The sequence below is a fragment of the Sarcophilus harrisii genome, chromosome 2 (genome assembly GCF_902635505.1).
Source record: "Sarcophilus harrisii chromosome 2, mSarHar1.11, whole genome shotgun sequence".
Taxonomy (NCBI): Eukaryota; Metazoa; Chordata; class Mammalia; order Dasyuromorphia; family Dasyuridae; genus Sarcophilus; species Sarcophilus harrisii.
Window position 1 is genome coordinate 243,038,507 of NC_045427.1, and position 21,681 is coordinate 243,060,187.

Genomic DNA, 21,681 nt, shown 5'->3' on the forward strand with positions numbered 1-21,681 from the left:
TCTAACCATGTCACCTCTCCTCCCCCACCCTCACAATCAGTAAACTTCAGTGGCTTCCAATTAGCACAGGATCAAATATAAACTGTTCTGTTCAACTTTTTTTTTTTTTTTTTTTTATGTGAGCAATTGTATTTTATTTATTTATTTTATTTAATAGCCTTTTATTTACAGGTTATATGCATGGGTAACTTTACAGCATTAACAATTGTCAAACCTCTTGTTCCAATTTTTCACCTCTTACCCCCCCACCCCCTCCCCTAGATGGCAGGATGACCAGTAGATGTTAAATACATTAAAATATAAATTAGATACACAATAAGTATACATGACCAAAACGTTATTTTGCTGTACAAAAAGGATCAGACTTTGAAATATTATACAATTAGCTTGTGAAGGAAATCAAAAATGCAGATGGGCATAAATATAGGGATTGGGAATTCAATGTAATGGTTTTTAGTCATCTCCCAGAGTTCTTTCTCTGGGTGTAGCTGGTTCAGTTCATTATACTGCTCCATTGGAAATGATTTGGTTGATCTCGTTGCTGAGGATGGCTAGGTCCATCAGAACTGGTCATCATATAATATTGTTGTTGAAGTATATAATGATCTCCTGGTCCTGCTCATTTCACTCAGCATTAGTTCGTGTAAGTCTCTCCAGGCCTTTCTGAAATCATCCTGTTGGTCATTTCTTACAGAACAGTAATATTCCATAATATTCATATACCACAATTTATTCAGCCATTCTCCAACTGATGGACATCCATTCAGTTTCCAGTTTCTAGCCACTACAAAAAGGGCTGCCTCTGTTCAACTTTTAAAGCCAGTCATAGCTTAGTCCCTTTCTATCTTTCCAGTTTCCTTTGAGTTTACTCTTCTCCAAATACTCTGTTATCCAGTGGGCATTGGTCTTCTTGCTGCTTTTTGTTTTGTTTTTACAAAAGACATTGTCCATTTTCTGATACTGTGCTTTTTATTTATTTATTTATTTTTTCTTAGGCAATTGACTTGCCCAGGGTCACATAGCAAGGAAGTGTTCCGTGTCTGATTTGAACTCAATTCTTTCTGACTTTAGGGCTGGTGCTCTATCCACTGGGCCACTTAACTGCCTGATTCCATGAATTTTTACTGGCTGTCCCTTCTGCCTAGAATTCTCTCTCTGTTCATTATTGCCTCTTGGCTTCCCTGGCTCTGTTTTAGTCTCTGCTAATATCCTACTGGTTACTTAGGAAAGCTAGAGCTTTTCCCTCTGAAATTATATCCCATTTATACTCTATATATCTTGTATATTCATAGTTTTTTGCATGTTTTTTTCCTCCATTAGAATGTGAGCTTCTTAAAGCAGGGAATGTCTTTTTGCTCTTCAGTATATGTTCATCACTTAGCATGGTACTTCACACAGAGTAAAAATGTAATAAATGCTTGATGATACAAATTGATATGTATGTCTTCCATATTATAATTTTAAATTCAATGTTTTGAACTCAAGAATAAGATTTTAGATTTGGGCTAATATTTCAATGTGACACAACTTTTTGGGATCTTGATTTTCATTTAAGGCATTAATCAGGTGATCTGATTAGGTCACTTTTTTTGTTGTTGTTTTGTTTTCCTGAGGCAATTAGAGTTAAGTGACCTGCCCAGGTTCACATAGCTAGGAAATGTTAAGTGTCTGAGACCCAGATTTGAACTCAGGTCCTCCTGACTTCGGGGCTGATGCTCTATTCACTGTACTACCTAGTTGCGTGCCCCCCCCCCCCTTTTTTTTTAAACAAGATTGAAAACCAATTTTTACCTCTAAGTCCTCAATATAGACTTTGTAGTCTTCTAAGAGTCATAGATCATATGGGTACAGAGCAGATCATCACCTTTTGAACTAGTTGATTCCCTTTCTCTCGGAGGCCCCTTGCTAGAACAGAGGAGCAAGGTCTTGGAAGTAGGAATCTGAATTTGAATACTGGTTCTGCTATTAGGTCCATAACCTATGCAAGACATTTAGTCAGTCTGGGTGTCGGTTTCTTTGTCTATAAAATGATAGATTTGTATTGGATAACTTTTAAGGTCTTCTAGTTTTAAATGTTGTGAACTATTATTTAAATATACCCAAAATTATTCTCCCAGTCCCATTTCTGGAATGCTCTGAATGTCTGTGTTCTCTTTGTCACTGAAGAAATTATGTAAAGGCATACCAAAATCTTAGTAAGGGGAATGGTGAAGTTGAGGAGACTTTAGGTGAGAAATATTATTTTGATAATCTCTTTCAAAATGGTTTTCAGGAGAATATGGTAAATAGAAATACAATATAAATTCAAACATTCCACTAACTTTGACTGAGAAATCAAACTTAATAGCAGCCTCTTTATTTTATTAAGAATTTTATTAATGCTTTTGTTTTATTATTTTCTTTTACATCACAGTGTTTTCCTGAGATACATGCTTCCCCAATGTAGTATTCTCTCATAAAAACAGAATCATTTAATTAGAACTAGTTACTAAATGTCCTTCTGTGACAGTCTTCAGTTGAAATATCCAGCATTCAGCTACTGTAGTCTACTATCTTTCTAGTGAGAGGTGGGAAGAGTATGACATTATCTGCTTCCTTGGACTATCTTGGTCATGGAATTGGATTGAAGTTTACTTTTTTGTATTTTATTTTATGTTATTTTTTGTTTAGCAATTTTAGTCATATCTGACTGAAAATCCCATTTGGGTTTTTCTTTGGAAGATACTGGAGTAGTTTGCTATTTTCTTCTCCAGTGAGCATTAATAGGATTATTGGGTCAGTGGGTGCCAACAGTTTGGTGACTTTTTTACTCTTTTATTTTCTTGTTTCAGAACCCTGGTGATTGGAGGAGCTGGCTCTCTGCTCTTGGACTGGTATGGCTGGCAGAGTGTCTTCTACTTCTCAGGTGTACTCACTTTGATTTGGGTCTATTTTATGTGCAGATACCTGCTAAAGGAAAAAGGTAATTTCCAAGATAGCTCTCAGAAACAGTTTTGTTGCTATCTCTTAGAATGGTTCCTTGTGGACCACCTCCTATCTTTCCATCAGAATAGATAAGCGTTTGAAGAGAAATGGATTAAGGAAAACAGAGGGCTTTCCTTGTCTGGGAAGAACTCCTAAGAGGTTATTGGCAAGTGTACTTTTGACTTTGTGACAAAATAACTTTCAGTTGGCATCAGATACTTCAACTTGTCTTACAATAGAGTCTTTTTGGAGATCTCACCAAAAAGTTAACTTCAGTTGAATCTTCATAATTGAGAGATTTGGCTTTGAAGACTTATATTCAAGTCTTTTGGGCCAAAAGATCTGGGTTCAGGTCCTGCTTCTGACACATCCTGGCTATATAGTCCTGGGCCAGTCCCTTCATTACTTAATAATATGAGTAACTATCTAAAATTTTCATTTGTAGAAAAGATGCCAACCTGCATTAGTAGAGGAAATTTCTTATACAAATTAAATCATGAATTTGGTTCCTATCCTGTAAATTTACCAAACCTAAAACAGAAAGTTCACTTACAAGACTTTGGACAAAATAAATATTTATACCTCTAATCTCGGTGGTCCTGGAGAAAGAGATATTCTTTAATAAAGTGACTGGCTTTGCTTTCTCAATATTGTTTTTTTCTTATGGGTGGTCTAGAGTTATACACAAATGTGAATGCAACCATACTGTTTCTTAATAGGTTCTCAGCAAATATATCCTGAATAAGTGAATGAGGGCATTCATTTCCACTAAATGTACAGTGTTTATAGATATCCTGCATGAATTAACTTGTTCCTGTGCATTTGGGGTTGTAGAGTTATTTGTTATTTATATACAATAAATGTACTCATTGGAAATGGCTTCCACTAATTCTAAGTGAACATGGTATATTTAATGGTACTGAACGAAGATATACTTTTAAGTGTTTCTTTCCTCCAGAATTGGTAATATCCTTGGGAATTTTGGCAAAAGGCTTTTCCATTTCTAAGCAGAAAAAAGTTCCCTGGAGACAGTTATTTCGGAGACCTCCTGTGTGGTAAGTAAATGTTTGTGGTATATGGTCACAAGGGGGTTGGGGTTGTGGGTTCAGGCCCTTGGAGAGCCAGTTAGCTTGCCTGTAAAATTACAAACTGTCTCTGGCCTCAGTGTGCCTTCTTGAAAAGCTGTGCTAGTGGGTAAAAGGGAAACTAAGTTTAGAGTGTGCATATATGGCTCAGGGCATTGTAGTGATAATACTTTCATATTTATATACAAAGAAGACATATTTCATAAACTTTGTTGGCTGTTACTTCAAGCAAACTCCAATACACTCCTCCTCCTCTACTATTACTACTTTTTGGTTATTTTATGGGTGTACCTACAAGCTTACTTGGTATATAGCTAGGTTAACTTTTTTCCCTTAGAGCTCTCTGGACCTATAAATTTCCTTTCTGTTTCTTCTCTTACAGGGCAGTCATATTTGCTCAGCTTTCTTCTGCTAGCTCATTTTTCATCCTCCTTTCCTGGCTGCCAACCTTCTTTAAGGAAACTTTCCCCAATTCTAAGGTAGGTTGACCTGATCTTTAAAGGGTAAAATTGTGTCTTGCTGGGAGCAAGGCAATTAAAGTGGAACATACACATAGACATATTAAAAATGCTTGGCTTAGAAGAAATTGCTTTTAGTCCTGACATCATACAGTTCAATGGTTGTATTTGGCCAATAGTCTATTATTATACTATATGATGTGTGCTTTGTTTACCTTATATTGAGGCAATGTACTATAGAAGTTAGAGATCCAGCCTCAAATCCAAGATAATTGGCTCTGAAGCATACTTCTTATGTAATCTTGTGCAAATAACTTAACCTCTGAGTCCTCCATCAGGCAACACCATTTAAGAAATTTGTTTTATTACTATCATCTTTTATTTTTATATTGCCTAGATTTCTCTACATTTTCTATTGAACCAGCCTAAAAATAAGTACTTTTAAAAGAAGAAAAAGAAAACTAATTCAACAAAACTGATTAACACAGCAGTCTGGTATTATATGCCCCACCCATTATATTATATTATTCTTATATACCTTTTGTAAAGGACTGGGGAGGAGTATCTTTTCCTACTTGTTCTTTTGTAAAATAGATTTTACCATTTTTTTTGTTTTTATATTAACTATATTTTTCCTCTGTATCTTCCTCAGTCATTTCCTTTAACAAATATAAAAAAAAAAAGACAAAAGAAGAAAAGTTGTCCTCATCTCCCAAAAAACTGATCAACAACAATAAATGAATCAATCAACTATAAAAATCTGATATCAAATTCAGTGTTCCACACCCATCCATAGATCCCACACTTTTGCAAATAAGTGGATGTGTCTTATCATATATTTTCTTTGAGGACAGACTTGTTCTTCATAATTTTACTGAATTAATTTTCAGTTGTTTTTTGGTAGTTGCTTTTCCCATTTATGTTGGTGTAGTCATTGTGTATTGTTTTCTCAGTTCTGCTTAACATCAAACCAATTCATGTGTATCTTTTCATTTTCCTCCTCATTATTCACATACTTGTTTCTCACAATAGCACATTAATATTCCATTACATCTATGTGTCACAATTTGTTTAGTTAGCTCCCCATTGATAGGCATTTACTTTGTTTCCAATTTTTTTCCACTGTAACATTTGCTTCTATAAAAATTTTTGCTTCTGTGAAATTCCAAACAGGGCCCTAAAACTATTAGCTTCAGAGAAGGCAGTTCCCGGAAAGAGAGGGGAAGGATCTCAGACTTTTCTATATATCCTAAAATTTCTGCTGAACTTGACAGACATTTTTCTGTGGTCTCCAGATTCTAGGATTTTAGAATAAACACACACACACACACACACACTCACACACTCACACATTCACTCCCTTGTTGTCCTGGCCATCTTTGCCACAAATATAAGGAAAATGCTAACTTCTAACCCTTCAACTATGTTGATTACACTGTTCCAGGGTCCTATCTAGTTCTGTATCTCTCTCTTTTTTTTTTTTTTTTTTCTTTTGGATGTGACCAACACCAGTAATTTTACTAGGCTAGTTTTTCATGCAAATTCTGATGTGGATTCTCTCCTTAAATCTCTGTGCTTATGAAATAACTCTCCCCCCACCTTTAAATAGCAGTCTTCTTTTGCATTTTTACATCTTTGTGGTAATGCTATCACTATTAACAATATTGTCATAACTTGCAATTCCATCCCCAGACTGCTTATTTTTGGTAGGGAAAAATACTCAGAAGAGGGTCTGCCCAAGAAGTCTATCTAGCAAGGGTTTGTTTGATTAAACCTAGGGGGAATCAATAGCAGAGTCCTATCCCCTGAGCCCCTGAATCTTTGATCCAGTAGCCTGACTTCCTGGGAAAGAACCTCTCTAACTTACAGAAGGTTATTTAATCTCCCCTCTGGGGATATTTTATCTATTTCAGGGCTGGGTGTTTAATGTTGTCCCCTGGCTGATTGCAATCCCTACCAGCATTTTTAGTGGGTTTCTTTCGGATCACCTCATCAGTCAGGGTAAGGACTGCCTACTCTCATTCCTGCTTCCTGCAAGCTTGGTCATCCCTGAGATAGAGCATCATGGATGGATATCCTCTCTCCTGAAGTCCCTCTCTAACTTCTTTTTTCTCTACCCTACCCCTCTCCAAATGTGTGGAGAAAACTAGAAGCTGGGACAGAAGGAAAATTGCTAGGTAAATAAAAGAGAGTGGCATTGTACTCCTTTCACTTGACCCCTTTCACTAGTGTAGTACCATATCTCATCAGCCAGAAAGGGACAGGATTGTCTAGCATACAGCCTGGAATGCAGGCTTCTCCCTCTCCCTCTCTCCCTCCCTCTTTCCTTCTCTCTCTCTCTCTTTCTCTCTCTGTTTTGTCTCTCTCTTTTCCTCTTTTCTCTCACTCTAGTTCTTTCTCTTTTCTTCTCTCTCTCTTCTTTTTCTCTTTCTTTCTCTCTCTTTGCCTCTCTTTCTCACTCTAGTTCTTTCTCTTTTCTTCTCTCTCTCTTCTTTTTCTCTTTCTTTCTCTCTCTTTGCCTCTCTTTCTCTGTCTCTCTCTTTTTCCTCTCTCTCTTTCTCTTTCTTTTCTTCTCTTTCTCTGTCTCTCTCTCTTTTTCCTCTCTCTCTCTTTCTCTCTCTTTTCCTCTCTCTCTATATCTCTTTCTCTTTTCCTCTCTTTCTTCTTTTTCTCTCTCTCTTTCTCTCTCTTTTCCTCTCTCTAGTCTCTCTCTTTTTCCCTCTCTCTCTAGTTCTCTCTCTCTCTCTTCTTCTCTCTCTATTCCCTCCTGTCTCCCCCCTCTCCTCTTGCCCCTTCCCTCCCTCTCTCTCTCTCTCCTTTTCTCCCCCTCTCTCTCCTCCCTTTCCCCTCCTTCTCTTCTTCCCCCTCTTTAATCTTTATTATTGTGAATATCAATAAACATGGAAATTTCCAAAAAAGAATATAAAAAGAATATTGTATACCTTACAACACCATGAATGTCTATTAGGTACAAAATGGGCTTGAAAATATTTATTATTTATTTTTGACACTCACTTTTCAAAATTTTTAGTTGTGAATTCTCTCCCTCCTTCTTGTCCCTTCACCACCCACTGAAAAGACAAGCAAAAGCTTTTCCTTTTCAAGTCTAGGGTGGAAACCACTCCATTTAGCTTTGGTACCTCTATTAGAATAAGAGAGTGCTGTGGATTGAGTCATAGTGTTCTTCCCTAGCCAAGGTGCCAGAACTAAATGGAAATACTTTTTACCTTTAAGCCCTCATACAATATTGAAGACAGAAGGAGATTGATGAAACAGGAAAAACACTTGATTAAGTATAAAGAGACATTGATTGTAGTCCTAGCTCAACCACTAAATCCCAATTCCTTAAGCTTTGGCTGGGTCATTTCTCAACTCCTGACCCCCCACCCCCACCCCCCCACCCCTCTCTTTAAATTTTAATAGCCTTTTATTTGTTATATGTATGGGTAACTTTACAGCATTGACAACTGCCAAACCTCTTGTTCCAATTTTTCCCTTCCTTTCCCTCACCCCCTCCCCCAGATGGCAGGATGACCAGTAGATGTTAAATATATTAAAATATAAATTAGATACACAATAAGTATACATGACCAAACCGTTATTTTGCTGTACAAGGAAATCAAAAATGCAGGTGTGCGTACAATTAGCTTGTGAAGGAAATCAAAAATGCAGGTGTGCATAAATATAGGTATTGGGAATTCAATGTAATGGTTTTTAGTCATCTCCCAGAGTTCTTTCGCTAGGCGTAGCTGGTTCAGTTCATTACTGCTCCATTGGAACTGATTTGGTTCATCTCATTGCTGAGAATGGCCAGGTCCATCAGGATTGATCATCATATAGTATTGTTGTTGAAGTATATAATGATCTCCTGGCCCTGCTCATTTCACTCAGCATCAGTTCGTGTAAGTCTCTCCAGGCCTTTCTGAAATCATCCTGTTGGTCATTTCTTACAGAACAATAATATTCCATAATATTCATAAACCACAATTTATTTAGCCATTCTCCAATTGATGGGCATCCACTCAGTTTCCAGTTTCTGGCCACTACAAAGAGGGCTGCCACAAACATTCGTGCACATAGAGGTCCTTTCCCTTCTTTATGATCTCTTTGGGATATAAGCCCAGTAGTAGCGCTGCTGGGTCAAAGGGTATGCACAGTTTGATAACTTTTTGAGCATAGTTCCAAATTGTTCTCCAGAATGGCTGCATGTGTTCACAGTTCCACCAACAATGTATTAGTGTCCCTGTTTTCCCACATCCCCTCCAACATTCCGCATTATCTTTCCCTGTCATTCTAGCCAGTCTGATAGGTGTGTAGTGGTATCTCAGAGTTGTCTTAATTTGCATTTCTCTGATTAATAATGACTTGGAGCATCTTTTCATATGGCTAGAAATAGTTTCAATTTCTTCATCTGAGAATTGTCTGTTCATATCCTTTGACCATTTATCAATTGGAGAATGGCTTGATTTCTTATAAATTAGACTGACCTCTATCTCTTATAAAATGAAAGGATTAGATTAGATCATTAAAAACATGGATGGCAGTAGTTGAAAACTATTTTTATATATATTTAGAAAAATAAAATATTTTTGAGGAAAAAAAATCAAAAACTATAAAAAAATTTTCTTGAGCAGCCAGCTTTGTGATTTCCTAGCAGACTACTCTGTGATCCTCAGAGAAATCAGGACCTGATTGATCATTGATGTACCTTTTTTGTTTGATTTTGCTTTAGTCAAAGACTCTCAGTAGTATATATTGTGAAGTAACAATCTCATTGTCCCCATTCCAGGTTATAGAACCATCACTGTGCGCAAATTGATGCAGGTAATGAAAAGAGGTTTAACTTTTATCTTGTATCCTCCTTCTCTGGCTTATTTGTGGCCCAGAGAGTTTCCACATTCTTATCCTTGCCTGTTTTCTTGAATGAGGTCAACATAGGATACATCTGGACATGAGTCAGAAGATATCTTGTTCAACTGTAGTTCCATTAAAGTAAAGGTAGTTAAAGAGATTAGTACATGAGATGATGGGCTTAAATTTAAGCACTTCTTTCTATTCTAGCTTGTTGAGCAATTTTCTCTCTGTAAAACGTTTACCTATAAAATGGGAGCAATTCTCACTTATTTCCCTCATTTCAAAACTAGCAAGCTCATTTGTCTCTTTCCTTATATGATATTAGCAGCTACAACTGTCTGCTGAAGTACTAGCTGGTGCTAATGTGGAAATTAATTTGTTCAGAGGAGAGACATCCTGCTGTTCAGAGAAATTTTGGCTTTACTTGTGAAGGGTTTCACAGAATTCAGAGAATTAAGGATGACCTATTTCTATCTCTCTTCCCCAAGATGGGAGCTCTTTCTTTAACATTCTGAAGTTGATTCTTTGAATCAGTGCTAGTGACTTTTCTGTTTCTCTAACAGGTGATGGGGTTAGGTGTGTCCAGTGTGTTTGCCTTGTTTCTGGGTCACACAAGGAGCTTTTGTAAATCTATCATATTTGCATCAGCTTCAATTGGACTCCAAACTTTTAACCACAGGTAAGGGACTGATCTTTATCTATTGGATTGTCATCTATTCTGTGCCATCCTCATGTTCACCCTCATCATCTAGAACAGCAATCAACACATAGTAGGTACTCAACAGATCAATACTCAACCCGTGGATTTCACTTTGCAGATGAATTTTACAGTCATCCATACATCTCTGGGTATTGGGATTTGTGTTTCAATTCTAAGAGCAGATGATATGAATACTGAAGCAAGGGTTTTGAAAGGAAAAACTGTCCATGAGGCTGGTTTGATTTTTACATTTATGTTCCATATATTTTAGTTAAATTGCATCTTTTAAAGATAATTTAATTTGTGATCATCTGACATCTGTCTTCCCCCAAATTCTCTCTTTCTTTTTTTTTTCTCTTTCCCTTCCTTCTTTGATAACAATAATATTTAGTTCACATAGTAAACTCAGATAATTTTGGTTGAATTAACCACTTAGTATTGCTTTTTAAAGTGAATGACTACTATACTGCAATTCGAACATTACAATTGGCATTTATGTGATTAGTGATTTACTTTTTCTATCATTTCCACTCATAATTTTTCATTACTGTGCTGAGAACTGCTATGCCCATTTTGTAGATGAGACAGCTGAGACATTAAGAGATTCAATGGGTTGGCCAAGATCACAAAGCAAGTTAATGACAAAGGCTATATTTAGAGCTTAGTGTCTGCATGTACCTAACTGGGGGCCTTGCTAATAAATTTAAGGCTATAATAATTCCTGAGGTGGCCTAAATCTTTTTGGTAGTTTTCATTATTTTTCCCTTATTGGATTTATATCACTCTTTCTTTTGATTTTTCCTCCTTACCATTCCTGAAAAGTTTAGTCAAGTGAAGGGGGTCTCACTTGCACTGTTCCAATTCTACCAGAACTCATCTTACATTTTCTTTTCTGTTTTACAATAGTGGAATTTCAGTTAACATTCAGGACCTGGCCCCATCCTGTGCTGGCTTTTTATTTGGTGAGGATGCATTTTTGACTCTGCTTAGAGAAGATTGTTTCCCCCACCCCTGGGGAGGAATTCATCCCAGAGAAGCCAGCCTTATAATCATTCCTGGACTAGGAGGCCTTTCCCTTGTTGTTTCCCAGCCTGTCCCTAAGAGTCAAAGTCACTGGGCAGTGTCCAAGGATTCAAGATCCCTGATGCTCTATTCCCCCAAGAAAGTACACATAGGGAGATTGTCAACATAGGGTACATTCCCATAACTATCAGAAGAAAGAAAGGTTTGCCATTATTTTTACTTTTCTTTCTGTTTTGTTCATAGGGGTAGCAAACACAGCGGGAGCTTTGGCAGGTGAGTAGTGTCTAACTCAGAGAAATGAGTTTCTTAAACTTAAAAAATTATTCTGTAAGTGACTGTACCTTCTAGAACCAAACCCATCTAGGAAATCAATCTGGAGACCTCATCCTCAGAATAAACAGTCCATTTTCTTTCATTTTTATGGTTAAGGTCAATTCTTTCCTATACAAGGTGACCTCTGGAAAAACCCAGAAAGCCTTATTTATGGTGCCACAACTATTTGGTCTGCAGACTGAGCCTCATTCATTGACTTAAATTATGTGTTTAGCCAAATATTGGGGCAGGCAGTCAGCACATGAAACTGTTACCCTGGCTAAAGATTGTTGGCTAAAAATAGATATTTATTCTAGCAAAGTGTAGAGAGAGCCTTAGATAACATCCTTACAATAGGTTATTATCCTAGAATTTCAGAGGTAGAGTCAAGGGTGTGCTGGTTACTGTTTAACAATCAGTCCTCTAGAGAAAAAAAAGTACTCAAGACACATTTTTAGTTTACCATGCATTATTAAAATTTTCTCTACTTTATTAAGTTCAGATAATTAATTAATACGTCAAATCTTGATTTGTAGTTTTGCTGATTTCTGAAGTGTAAGTGATGAAACTAAAAATGGAACAATGAGCTCTCATAAATTGTTTGAGCTGACACTAACACAAAAAGGACTTTGGTTGGTTAGGACTTTGAGATTATCTCATTTGACTTTGCATCCAGAACAAGGGTTTTCCTTACAACATCCCTCACAGGGGTTCTTTCAGCTCATGCTTTAATACTTTATTATTTGTAAAGCAGGTGATAGCTTTAGTTCTTAGAAAGCTTTTTCTTATAGATCTAGTATGTAATTTCTGTCCATTTGATTTAGTTCTACTTTCCAGATGAGTATAAAGAGTATGGCTCCCTCATATACATGATAGTACTTTTAATATTTGGAGATAGTTGGCATATTCTGTTTCCCTCTTCTTCCCCTACCCCCATCTTCTGTTTTCCAAACTTAACATCCCCTGGTCCTTCAGGTTTTCCTCACATGACATAATTCCCAGAAATCTCTCCATTCTAGTGACCTTCTCTTGGATCTTCTTGTCAATGTGTCCCTAAAGCATGGTGTCCATTTCTGAATATGAGATTCTGAAAGTTAGGGTTGTTTGGAACATATCTCAAATCCTTGAGAAGACCAATCCAAATTTTCCCACAGCATCCCAGGTCCATATCCCACTCTTAACCTGTAATATACTTGATTCAGGATGATGTGAGTCATTTTAATTGTAAATCTTTTCTTCTTTTATTTCCTGAATTCAGGTGTTATTGGGGTGTGCCTGGGAGGATATTTGATTGAAACTACTGGCTCCTGGACTTCAGTTTTCAATCTTGTGGCCATCATTAGCAATATAGGACTCTGCATGTTCCTGGTATTTGGAGAAGCCCAGAGAGTGGATTTCAGCTCTGCTTATGAAGATCTTTAATTCCCTAGCCTCATGCTGGAAACTGACCACCGAGACAACAAAATGTTGCATTTCTATTTGAATATTCATGGGGGGAATATCCAATTTCTAAGGGAAAAGGTTAGTTCATTTCATTGATAATGAAAACCAGAGACAAAAGAAAAACATTGAAGGCTTGAGGAAAATGGAGAAGAAGCAAAGACTTGCTCAGATATTAAATGTAATTATTTGTTGGAATCCTCTACCTTTAGGTCTTCCCTGATCATAGTAAGAGCCTGCTCTATGCAGACTGGGAAATTATCTTGCAGAATACCTTTAGGAAAATGTGGCCTTGAACAGCCTATTGATCTATGAGTGGCATTTAATCTTTGAGAGAAATCTCAGGCATAAAACACTTTGTGTATTGGTATTGGAGATTGGTTTCTCCTTCTGGCCCAAATGCCTCTTCCCTTTGGACAATGGATCTTTCTGGGTTACAATCTTCAACTCTCCTTCCCTGAGGGTAGTGCATTGACGTGTTAAGGCCAGATGTGAAATCCCCGAGGTAAGGATCTCAGAAGAGTTTTTCCATTGCTTCCAGGGTATGGGTCAGGCCTAATTAGACCAGCTGTGTTCCATGCGGTCAGTAGAAAAGTGTCAGCTGTGAGTCCCATTTGATCCTGTGGATTCAAAACACATGCGTTCTTGCTCCCAAACTCTCAGCAGCACTGTGTGTGTTCTTACTTCGCATTCTGAGAATGCAGGAGACATTCCAGATTAGCCATAGCTAGATGGCAGCTGACTATGGGATTACTCTGCAATAGGGGATCCATGGTCCTTTGAGTGCTACCTAACCAGACACCAATTTCTTGGAGTTGGATAGTTTTTTTCATTGAAGAGGAAAACTAACCAGCTCTGGCCCAGAAGAAACAAGGTTGTCCAAGGAGTTCAAGAGACCTCAGTGGAAATTTGGACTGCCATAAGACCTTTGGAAGAACATGACTTATCTCTGTGCCACAGTTACCCCCATCTGTAAAATGGGAATAATAATATCCATGCTGCCCATTCCTACCTCAAAAGGCCTTTATGAGGTTAACAAGATCATAGGGGGAGGTGTGCTTTAAGCTCTTTCAGAATAAAAGTGATTTCAAGTGGTGTGGTTGTTATTAATGGGTCTCTTTGTTGAGTAACTAATATGCTGGTTAACCCATGACTGGGGAATCCATGACATTTTTTTCAGAAGATGTTCACTAAGTCTTCTTTGAAGAAAAAGACAAAATATTAATACCATAGAAGAAGAAAAACAGAATTTTATTTAAATGATAATCTTTGAAAGACTAGTAAAAATCAAAACTATCCTCATCACTATAGTTTATTTATTCACATCTCTTTGCAAATTATTTTTTACAGGAAGAAAGATATCTCCCAAATTTCATTAAGATAAGCATGAGAAGTTATAAGCTGTTTCTGGTGGGGTTCTGGAGACCTATTAGTCATTGAAAGTCTCCACTTTATAGCAGGGGGTGGAAATCTGTTTTTAAAAATTATGGACAAACAAGAGAAGTGAAATACTGTCCTGAGGAAAGGATTAAGAACTGAAGAACTAAGTGAATTAGGTTCACTTAAAATGGGGATCTTGGACTTTTGTACCCTTTTCACCAGCAGAATACTTTTTCCTGGTCGCTGAATTAGAGTTCTAGAGAATGACAGAAGACCCATTATACTTTGAGGAAACAAAGCTTCCCTCAAGGAGATCCAGTGGGACAAAGTTGGACTGAAGATTTAGGGTTCAAAATTGTCTCAGAATTGTTCTAGACTTGCTTTTCATACATTCATATGTATGAAATTTATGAAGGGCTCATTCATAACCCTTCTAAAAGACAGCCAAGTCTCCACATTCCATAAGTATTGAAAATTATCTACCTAAAAAGAGTGATAAATACTATGAAGGCTCCCAAATCTCTTTCTTTACTGTCTCCCTCTCCACACACCTGTCCTGGTGACTTGAGTTCTTTAGTTCATGATATATGATTGTTGTTCTGGATCAGTTTTGGAAAGAGATGACTGTCAACATTATGAAATCTGGAGAACAATAGATAATGTTAAGATTTGTGCAACACCAATAGATAAATGGTTATTTAATCTTTGGGATAATTCTTTAAGGTAGATATTATAATTATCATCTCCATTTTACAGATGAGAAAACTAAGGCTTAGAGATGCTAAGGTACTTTGCTCATTTTTGCCTAGCTAGTTTAGATCCTGGATTGAACTCTGGTCATTTCATTACTGACTCCAAGCCCCATGTTCTTTCTGCTATACCAGAGGATTCCCGATTTTCTTGATCTGTGCCAGAGAATGAAGGGTTTTTTTTTGGATGGTAAACATTGCTTTCTATCACATTAGGAAAAAAAAGTCCCTGTTATGCAATGGTATACTAGTAAATTTTAACAATAGATTTTTTTTTTGGGGGGGGTAGGTGGGTGGGAGGGGAGATGATACACTAAAAAAGAAACCATAGATCAAGCCCTGATTTATAAAGTTTGCTGATTTCTGAGGTATGTAAGAAACTATCTTACCAAAAATTCCACTGACTTATTGATGAATCCAGGAAAGATTAATTTTACATTCTTGCAAGAATGGGTACCTAAGTTAGTAGGTAACAAAAAACTTTGAAACTCCTAAGATAGTATTTAATTTCCTATCCTGAAACACAAGTCCCTCCCAATTAATTTTTCTTTAATTGGATATAACTGAAGTTACTGAAATCTCCCCCCTTCATTATAATTCCTGCCCCCAAGGAGCTTCCATTCTAGGAGGAGAAGATAATAGTGGAAAACTAAGGATAAAAGATCTCAAATCTCAGGCTCCCCACTCATTTAAAAAATCTGGTCCGTTCTCTGAAGGAGCTTATATTCTTAACATTCTTTTGGGGAAGATAATCTCCACCCTTGATTATTCTTTGATGTCCTTGTGGGTTTCAGTTTTCTGATTTAAGTTTCATTTCTCCAATTTAATTTTCATAACAGTGGAAACCAAATAAATGCCCAACCATTTATGACAGGTAATTTAAGGATTTGGCTCTGATGAATTGATTTGAGTTGCCTCCAGTACATCCCTGATGTTTGGGAATAATTCATTGACAGTGAGTTTGTAGAGACTCCATTTTGTTATAAGGCGGTGAATAAAGGGTCTATAAAACAGCCAAAACCAAATTTTGCCACTTTCTAAATTGTGAAGAAATCCAATTATGCCCATGTGCTTTGGGAAGATGACTGAATTTTACATGTTATGTTGGAAAGAACATGGAACAAAGTTCAAGCCCCAGCTTTGCTATTTATCTTATGTGAGAAATAGCTTCCTCTTATGCCTCAATTCTCTTCAAATAAAAGCATTGGAAGAGATAATTTTCAAGGTTTCTTCTAGCTCCAATGTACCATTGATTTTAGTTAGTATCTTATAATTCCACTGATTTGTGGAATGTTTTCATTTGTACTTGTTTTTCAACAACAGCAAATAATGATTTTTAACTAAATCATTCACATTGCTTCCTAGCAGTACACCAAGGCATAAGAAAAGAGACTAAACATTAAATCTTTAGCCCAACTAAATGGGATATCCGGACATGAGGTCTTCTCAGAAAACTGACCTCTGCCATAGTTTAAGGTTACTGTTCCAGACCCCCCTTGCTTGTACCCTTGCTTAATCTCTCACAAACGGTTTTGTAATTTATAGTCCCCATCTTGTACCCTGAGGGTGGAGTGGATTCCCAAACAGATTGTGAACCCTGATCCTAAATCAGGGACAGCAGAGTGTGGAAAAACCTCTGTTGCCTGTGATTTGCCCACTAGACTATGCTGGTGGAGGTGATATCCTTTACCTGCAGGAATTGAATAAACTACTTTCTGCTTTGGTTCTGAGAAACATCTATTAGAATTCTTTGGGGTCAATGGTCGCTGTCCCACACAGTTTTCCTGTGGTTCTTTCAGGATTTGTGCTCTCACTGGCAACTCTCATCACTCCCAAAGGCAGACAACCTGTTTGGGGATTAGCCCTGCCAGTTTTTGGACTTGATGGGGGAGATCCCACTGTGTCCAAAGAGTACAAAGAGAGACTCACCAGAGCAGAAACCAAAAGAAGCTCCAACAGACTAAGAGAGAAAGCCTGGTCTGGAAAGTGAGAGGAACAGTCTTGTAAGATATACTCCTATAGCCGGGATGTAAAAATTGAACGGGGTTCTGGGATTATCAGAGAGAGGGATCCAACGAAAGGGGAAATGCTTAGTAAGCCTCTCTGGGTGGTGGAGGGAAGCGGGTGACCAGACTGTAATTGACCAGACTCAGTAAAATGGGCAAGGAGCAGTTTAAGCCTGATTCATTGGAACATGAACCTAAGAAATTGCAAAACTGGGGTGAGTCCCCTAAATTTTAAGGGAAAAATAAGAAAGGAATTTTAAAACAGTTTGTATTTGTGTATGAGTGCAAGTCTGTTTTGTCTTCTATGTTTTCTCAGTCAACTGAATTACAAAGTAAAAGAAATGGTCATTTTGGAATTTAAAAGCATTTGTTTTGTGCTCTTGATACAAAGTAACTTGAATTTTTCTTAAGCTTTCAGGCTTTTCTCTCTAGAGGGGACTGGGAATAACCAGGACTGCTGCGTGTGACTTTATGTCCAGTCTAGCCTCTCCAAAGAATGGTACAAAATTTGGGAGGGATGGGGAATAAGAGTCATTGCCATTTTGCTCCCAAGGTCTTGTATCTATTATATATCATTTAAATTTAAACACAGCAATTTAGATTACATTTTTTGGGGAAAAAAAAACTTTTCCCCCTCAAAAACTCCATTCTCCTAGTTGCCTGAAATCTCTGAAATGGCAGTGAACTATTCAAGACCTGAGATAGAGACACAGGACCCTGGGGCAACCCTATCCATTTTTGTGATAGTGTATGTTATGTCTATTTGGCTATCACTTATGAAAATTGTGAAATTGCTACTTAAGTTTTTTTGGAGTTATTGTTGTAATATTGAAATCTAAAATTGTTAAGGATTAGATTGTTGGAGAGGGGAGTGGGGAGAAGAGAGTAAGAGAGAGTGAGAGAGAGAGAGAGAGAGAGGAAAACAGAGAAAGAGAGAAAGAGAGATGGGGAGGGAAGAGGGGGAGACGGAGAGAGAGAGAGAGGGAGAGGAGGAGGGAAGGAGAGGAGCAGGATATTTTGGCTGGCACCAAAAAATGAGGTTCCAAGACCCAAAAATGGAGAAATAGAATAGACACCAGGAATGGTAAATATGAAATAGATTGGGAGAGCATAGAAAAGGGTTTTAATAATTAATGATAAGTTTCTCTTTGGAACTTGTCATTTGTAAAAGAAAGGAAACACCCCATGAGATAGGTATATGTCCTGAAAGGGATTTAACTCCTAAAAGAGTTAGCTAAAAAGAGTGGAGTTAGGAGAGACACCATGTGGCATGGGGAAAGGGGAAAGAGAAAGATCTGTTGTCTTGGGAAGGTGAAGGTTTAGTTCATCTTTCCCTCAATAGGTATAGCCGCTTCTTAGAAGTGAGAAAACAAACTCACTCACTGGAGCTCACCCCCCAACTTCTGTCACCCCTTTGCTGGTTAAATGAAATTACTTTAACATTAATTGCTTCTATTGTTTAAAAGAATAACTAACATTTACATGGTGTTACTGAATGTTTTTATTTTAAAAGTCTGTAGTTGTTTTAAGGCAAAGTCATTTGTGATGCTGTATCAAAGGTTCTGCCACTTAGCAATGCAAGGAACTTCTAAGAGAAGTTTGTTAGATTTCTGGCTAGCTGCAAATTCTTTTAGAGTGGTTATTTCAAACCCATTCAGCAGATTATCTAATATTTATTAAATGCATTATAGTCTCATTGTTTAACGAATATAATCTATAGCTTTCTTTGTTCTATAGGCACAAGGGATGGATAGTTTAAGATTTAAAACCTGATATTGAGATGAAATCTCTTGGGATTATAATTTATTGTTTTGAGTTTTGAATTTGGGAATGATCATCTGGTAAATTATTAAATTAGTAACCCACCATTTGAGAGCTGAATTGGCTAAAGTGGGATTATTACTGCATGGTTGGTTATCAATTGTGCCTTCAGACTGAGACCCTGAAGGATCAGTTTTGATGCTTATATATATATAAATCATGCCCCTGCTTTTTCCTCTTATAGGAAATTTATGTAATCAGAGTAAGTGGTCGATAGAAGTCATAAATATAGATCAAGTATCTAATATTTTGCTATTTTTGATATGAAATTATATAATCATTATATCTCATAATTCGGTATAGGAATATTTGGCTTAGTCATCTATCTTCTCCTAGATATATGTGTCTGTGTGAAATAAGGTCCTTTAAAAACTTCATGTAAATGTAAAAACAATTGTTACAACTGTCTGTGGGACTTGCTATTTTATTGGTTATTGAAACTGAAACAAATATTTATGTATGATTTAGAAAAGAGGATTTTAGGGTACTAAAGTTTTCTTAGAGGGATATAACTTATGGAATATTTTGTTTCATCAGTTGGAAAGTCACTTTTATTTAGAATGACGTCTCTAAAAAAGAGATCATGCCTAACCATTTACAGGATCTTCAGCTAAGTAGTATAAGCACACTTCCCAAAAATGAGGGTTCTGCTCTTTGTCACTAGTTCTTTTAGGTTTGTTTTCCCCTAGGCTTTGAACAACTTTCAAATGATAGCACTACACAGCTGTATTGTCCAGCTTCAGAGGTCTGACTCAATCCCCTGGATTTTCTATCAGCTCAAGCCTCTTCAAAGGGGACCCTGTAGAATGACCCAGCTCAACATCCATTCTCAGCAGGAAGTAGTTTCAGAAGATGTGATCATTGCCCTATACCTCCAATGACTTGGGCCCCAAGGTAAAGAACGGAGACTATAGATTACAAAGTGGTTGTGCAAGATAAAGCAAGGGTCCAAGCAAGGGGTTTTTTCCTTAAACTGTAGCCCCAAACTATGACAGGAATCAGTTTTTTGAGAAGACCTCATGTCCATCCCAGTTACTGGCCTCTTGGCAATTCCTTACACAAGGCACTCTACCTGCTGATTCAGATATTTTCCCTAGCTATATTTCATTCTTGTAATCTTATCACTTATCTCTGCCTCTTTCACTATTACTTCTAGAAAAAAATTATAAATTCCTCTGTTTTCACTTTAAAACCATTCACAACTTTCCAACCTCATGATATATTATTCTCCTTCCTACGTTTAACTGTCTAGCGAAACTGGACTATATCACTGTACCTCATCTTCTCTCCCTGTGTCTTTGCATTGGCCATCCCTATGTTGAGAATGTACCTCTGTCTCATAGAATCACTTGCTTTATGAAGTTCAAGTACTTAATTTTTTATGAAACTTTTCCAACCTATCTCTAGTACCAATTTCTAATGCCTTCCTTCTCTATTTTGTGCTGATTTTACCTTGAGGAAGAAGTATCTTCTTTTTCCTTCATGATTATCTTCAACCCAGTGCAGACTGAGAAAACCTGAAAATAGTCTAGATATAAAGTATATGCACATACATACACACATATTCCTCATTATATATTATATACTTAAGCTAATTAAGGTGGAAGACAATAGTAGCTTCTTTAACATTAATCATTACACATCTGCTCAAAAATCATTGACACCCTATTGTCTTGAATAACATTCATATGGCCATATTTCAGCTGTTGAAGATCTGCCATAACTTAGAGCCATCTTATTTTTATGGTCTTATCTTGCTAGTAGTATTCTTCCCCCCCTTCCCACCCCTTCCTCATGCATTCTATAACAGAACTCCTCTCTTCAAATTGATCTGGTAATTTTCAGCCTCCATCCCTTTTCTCTATTAATTCTCTATATGCCAGGAAACTCCTCTCTCTCCTACTTCATGTATTGAATTGTTAATTAGTCTTTAAAACTCATCTTGATCACCATCTGCTTCATGAGGCCTTCTCTGAGCCTTTCTGTCTGGAACCACTCTGTGTATTTCCAGTATATTTATGTATTGCTAAATTTCATAGTTATTACTGCTGGTGTTTTATCCTCCAGCTCTTAGCACAATGCCTGGCACATAAGAAATGCTTAATTTTACATAACCACAGTGCTCTGCATACAGCATATTATTAATCAGTATTTACTGAATTTTTATTTTTGCTAGGCAATTGGTGTTGTCACTTGCCCAGGCTCACATACTAGTATGTGTTAAGTGTCTCAGGCCAGATTTGAAATTCAAGTCCTCCTGACTCCAGGGCCAGTGCTCTAACCATTGCATCATTTGGCTGGCCCTACTGAATTTTTATTTTTTTTTTTAATCTTTTTTTAACTTTAGAATTTTTTTCCCCTACTGAATTTTTAAAAGAGAGTAGGGATTGTTACAGGAGAGGCAGTCCTAGGACAGTTCAAGACAGGCTGAGTTCCCTCTGACAAGTCTTGGCTATATGACATTTTTATGTGACTTTAGGTTTATAAAATATACAAATCAAATATACTGATAATAAATCATAATTTCATGCCTCCCCCCCCCCCCCACATATTTAGTTACACCTCATATGGAGTTTGCTCTAGGCAACTCTTAAGACCACAAATTGCAAGGAAGGTATTCAACCTATATTAGCAGAGGGGATTTCCTTATCCAGTAGGAATTAACTCCTCTTTCTGCTGTCATCTATTCCCTATATTAATGAAGTCATAGGTCCAGATCCTATGCCTATCCCTGGCATCTAGCACAGTGACTTGCACATACTAGGGGTTTAGTAAATGCTTGAGAGTGATTGACTGATAAGCAAATAACCCGTGAAAGGTTTTCAGGAAAATGTTTTCTTTTATTGAGCCTGATGGATTGTTCCACTATTGCCCAATAGAGGGAGCAAT

At 37.1% G+C, this 21,681-nt stretch overlaps 1 protein-coding gene across 2 annotated transcripts in view; it reads left to right on the top strand.

Annotated features, from left to right (window-relative positions):
* SLC17A9 (solute carrier family 17 member 9) overlaps positions 1-13,931 on the top strand; it is a 39,264-nt gene extending 25,333 nt beyond the window's left edge. The window contains exons 5-13 of one of the 2 annotated variants that reach the window (XM_003757616.4): positions 2,832-2,962; positions 3,923-4,019; positions 4,432-4,528; positions 6,421-6,508; positions 9,297-9,331; positions 9,925-10,040; positions 10,968-11,023; positions 11,328-11,357; positions 12,655-13,931. In XM_003757616.4, the coding sequence (XP_003757664.2) occupies positions 2,832-2,962; positions 3,923-4,019; positions 4,432-4,528; positions 6,421-6,508; positions 9,297-9,331; positions 9,925-10,040; positions 10,968-11,023; positions 11,328-11,357; positions 12,655-12,818 (814 nt within the window). In that variant the 3' untranslated portion in view covers positions 12,819-13,931. The remainder of the gene's footprint in view (positions 1-2,831; positions 2,963-3,922; positions 4,020-4,431; positions 4,529-6,420; positions 6,509-9,296; positions 9,332-9,924; positions 10,041-10,967; positions 11,024-11,327; positions 11,358-12,654) is intronic. The other variant, XM_023494453.2, reaches the window with a different exon arrangement.
* Positions 13,932-21,681: the final 7,750 nt, after the last annotated feature.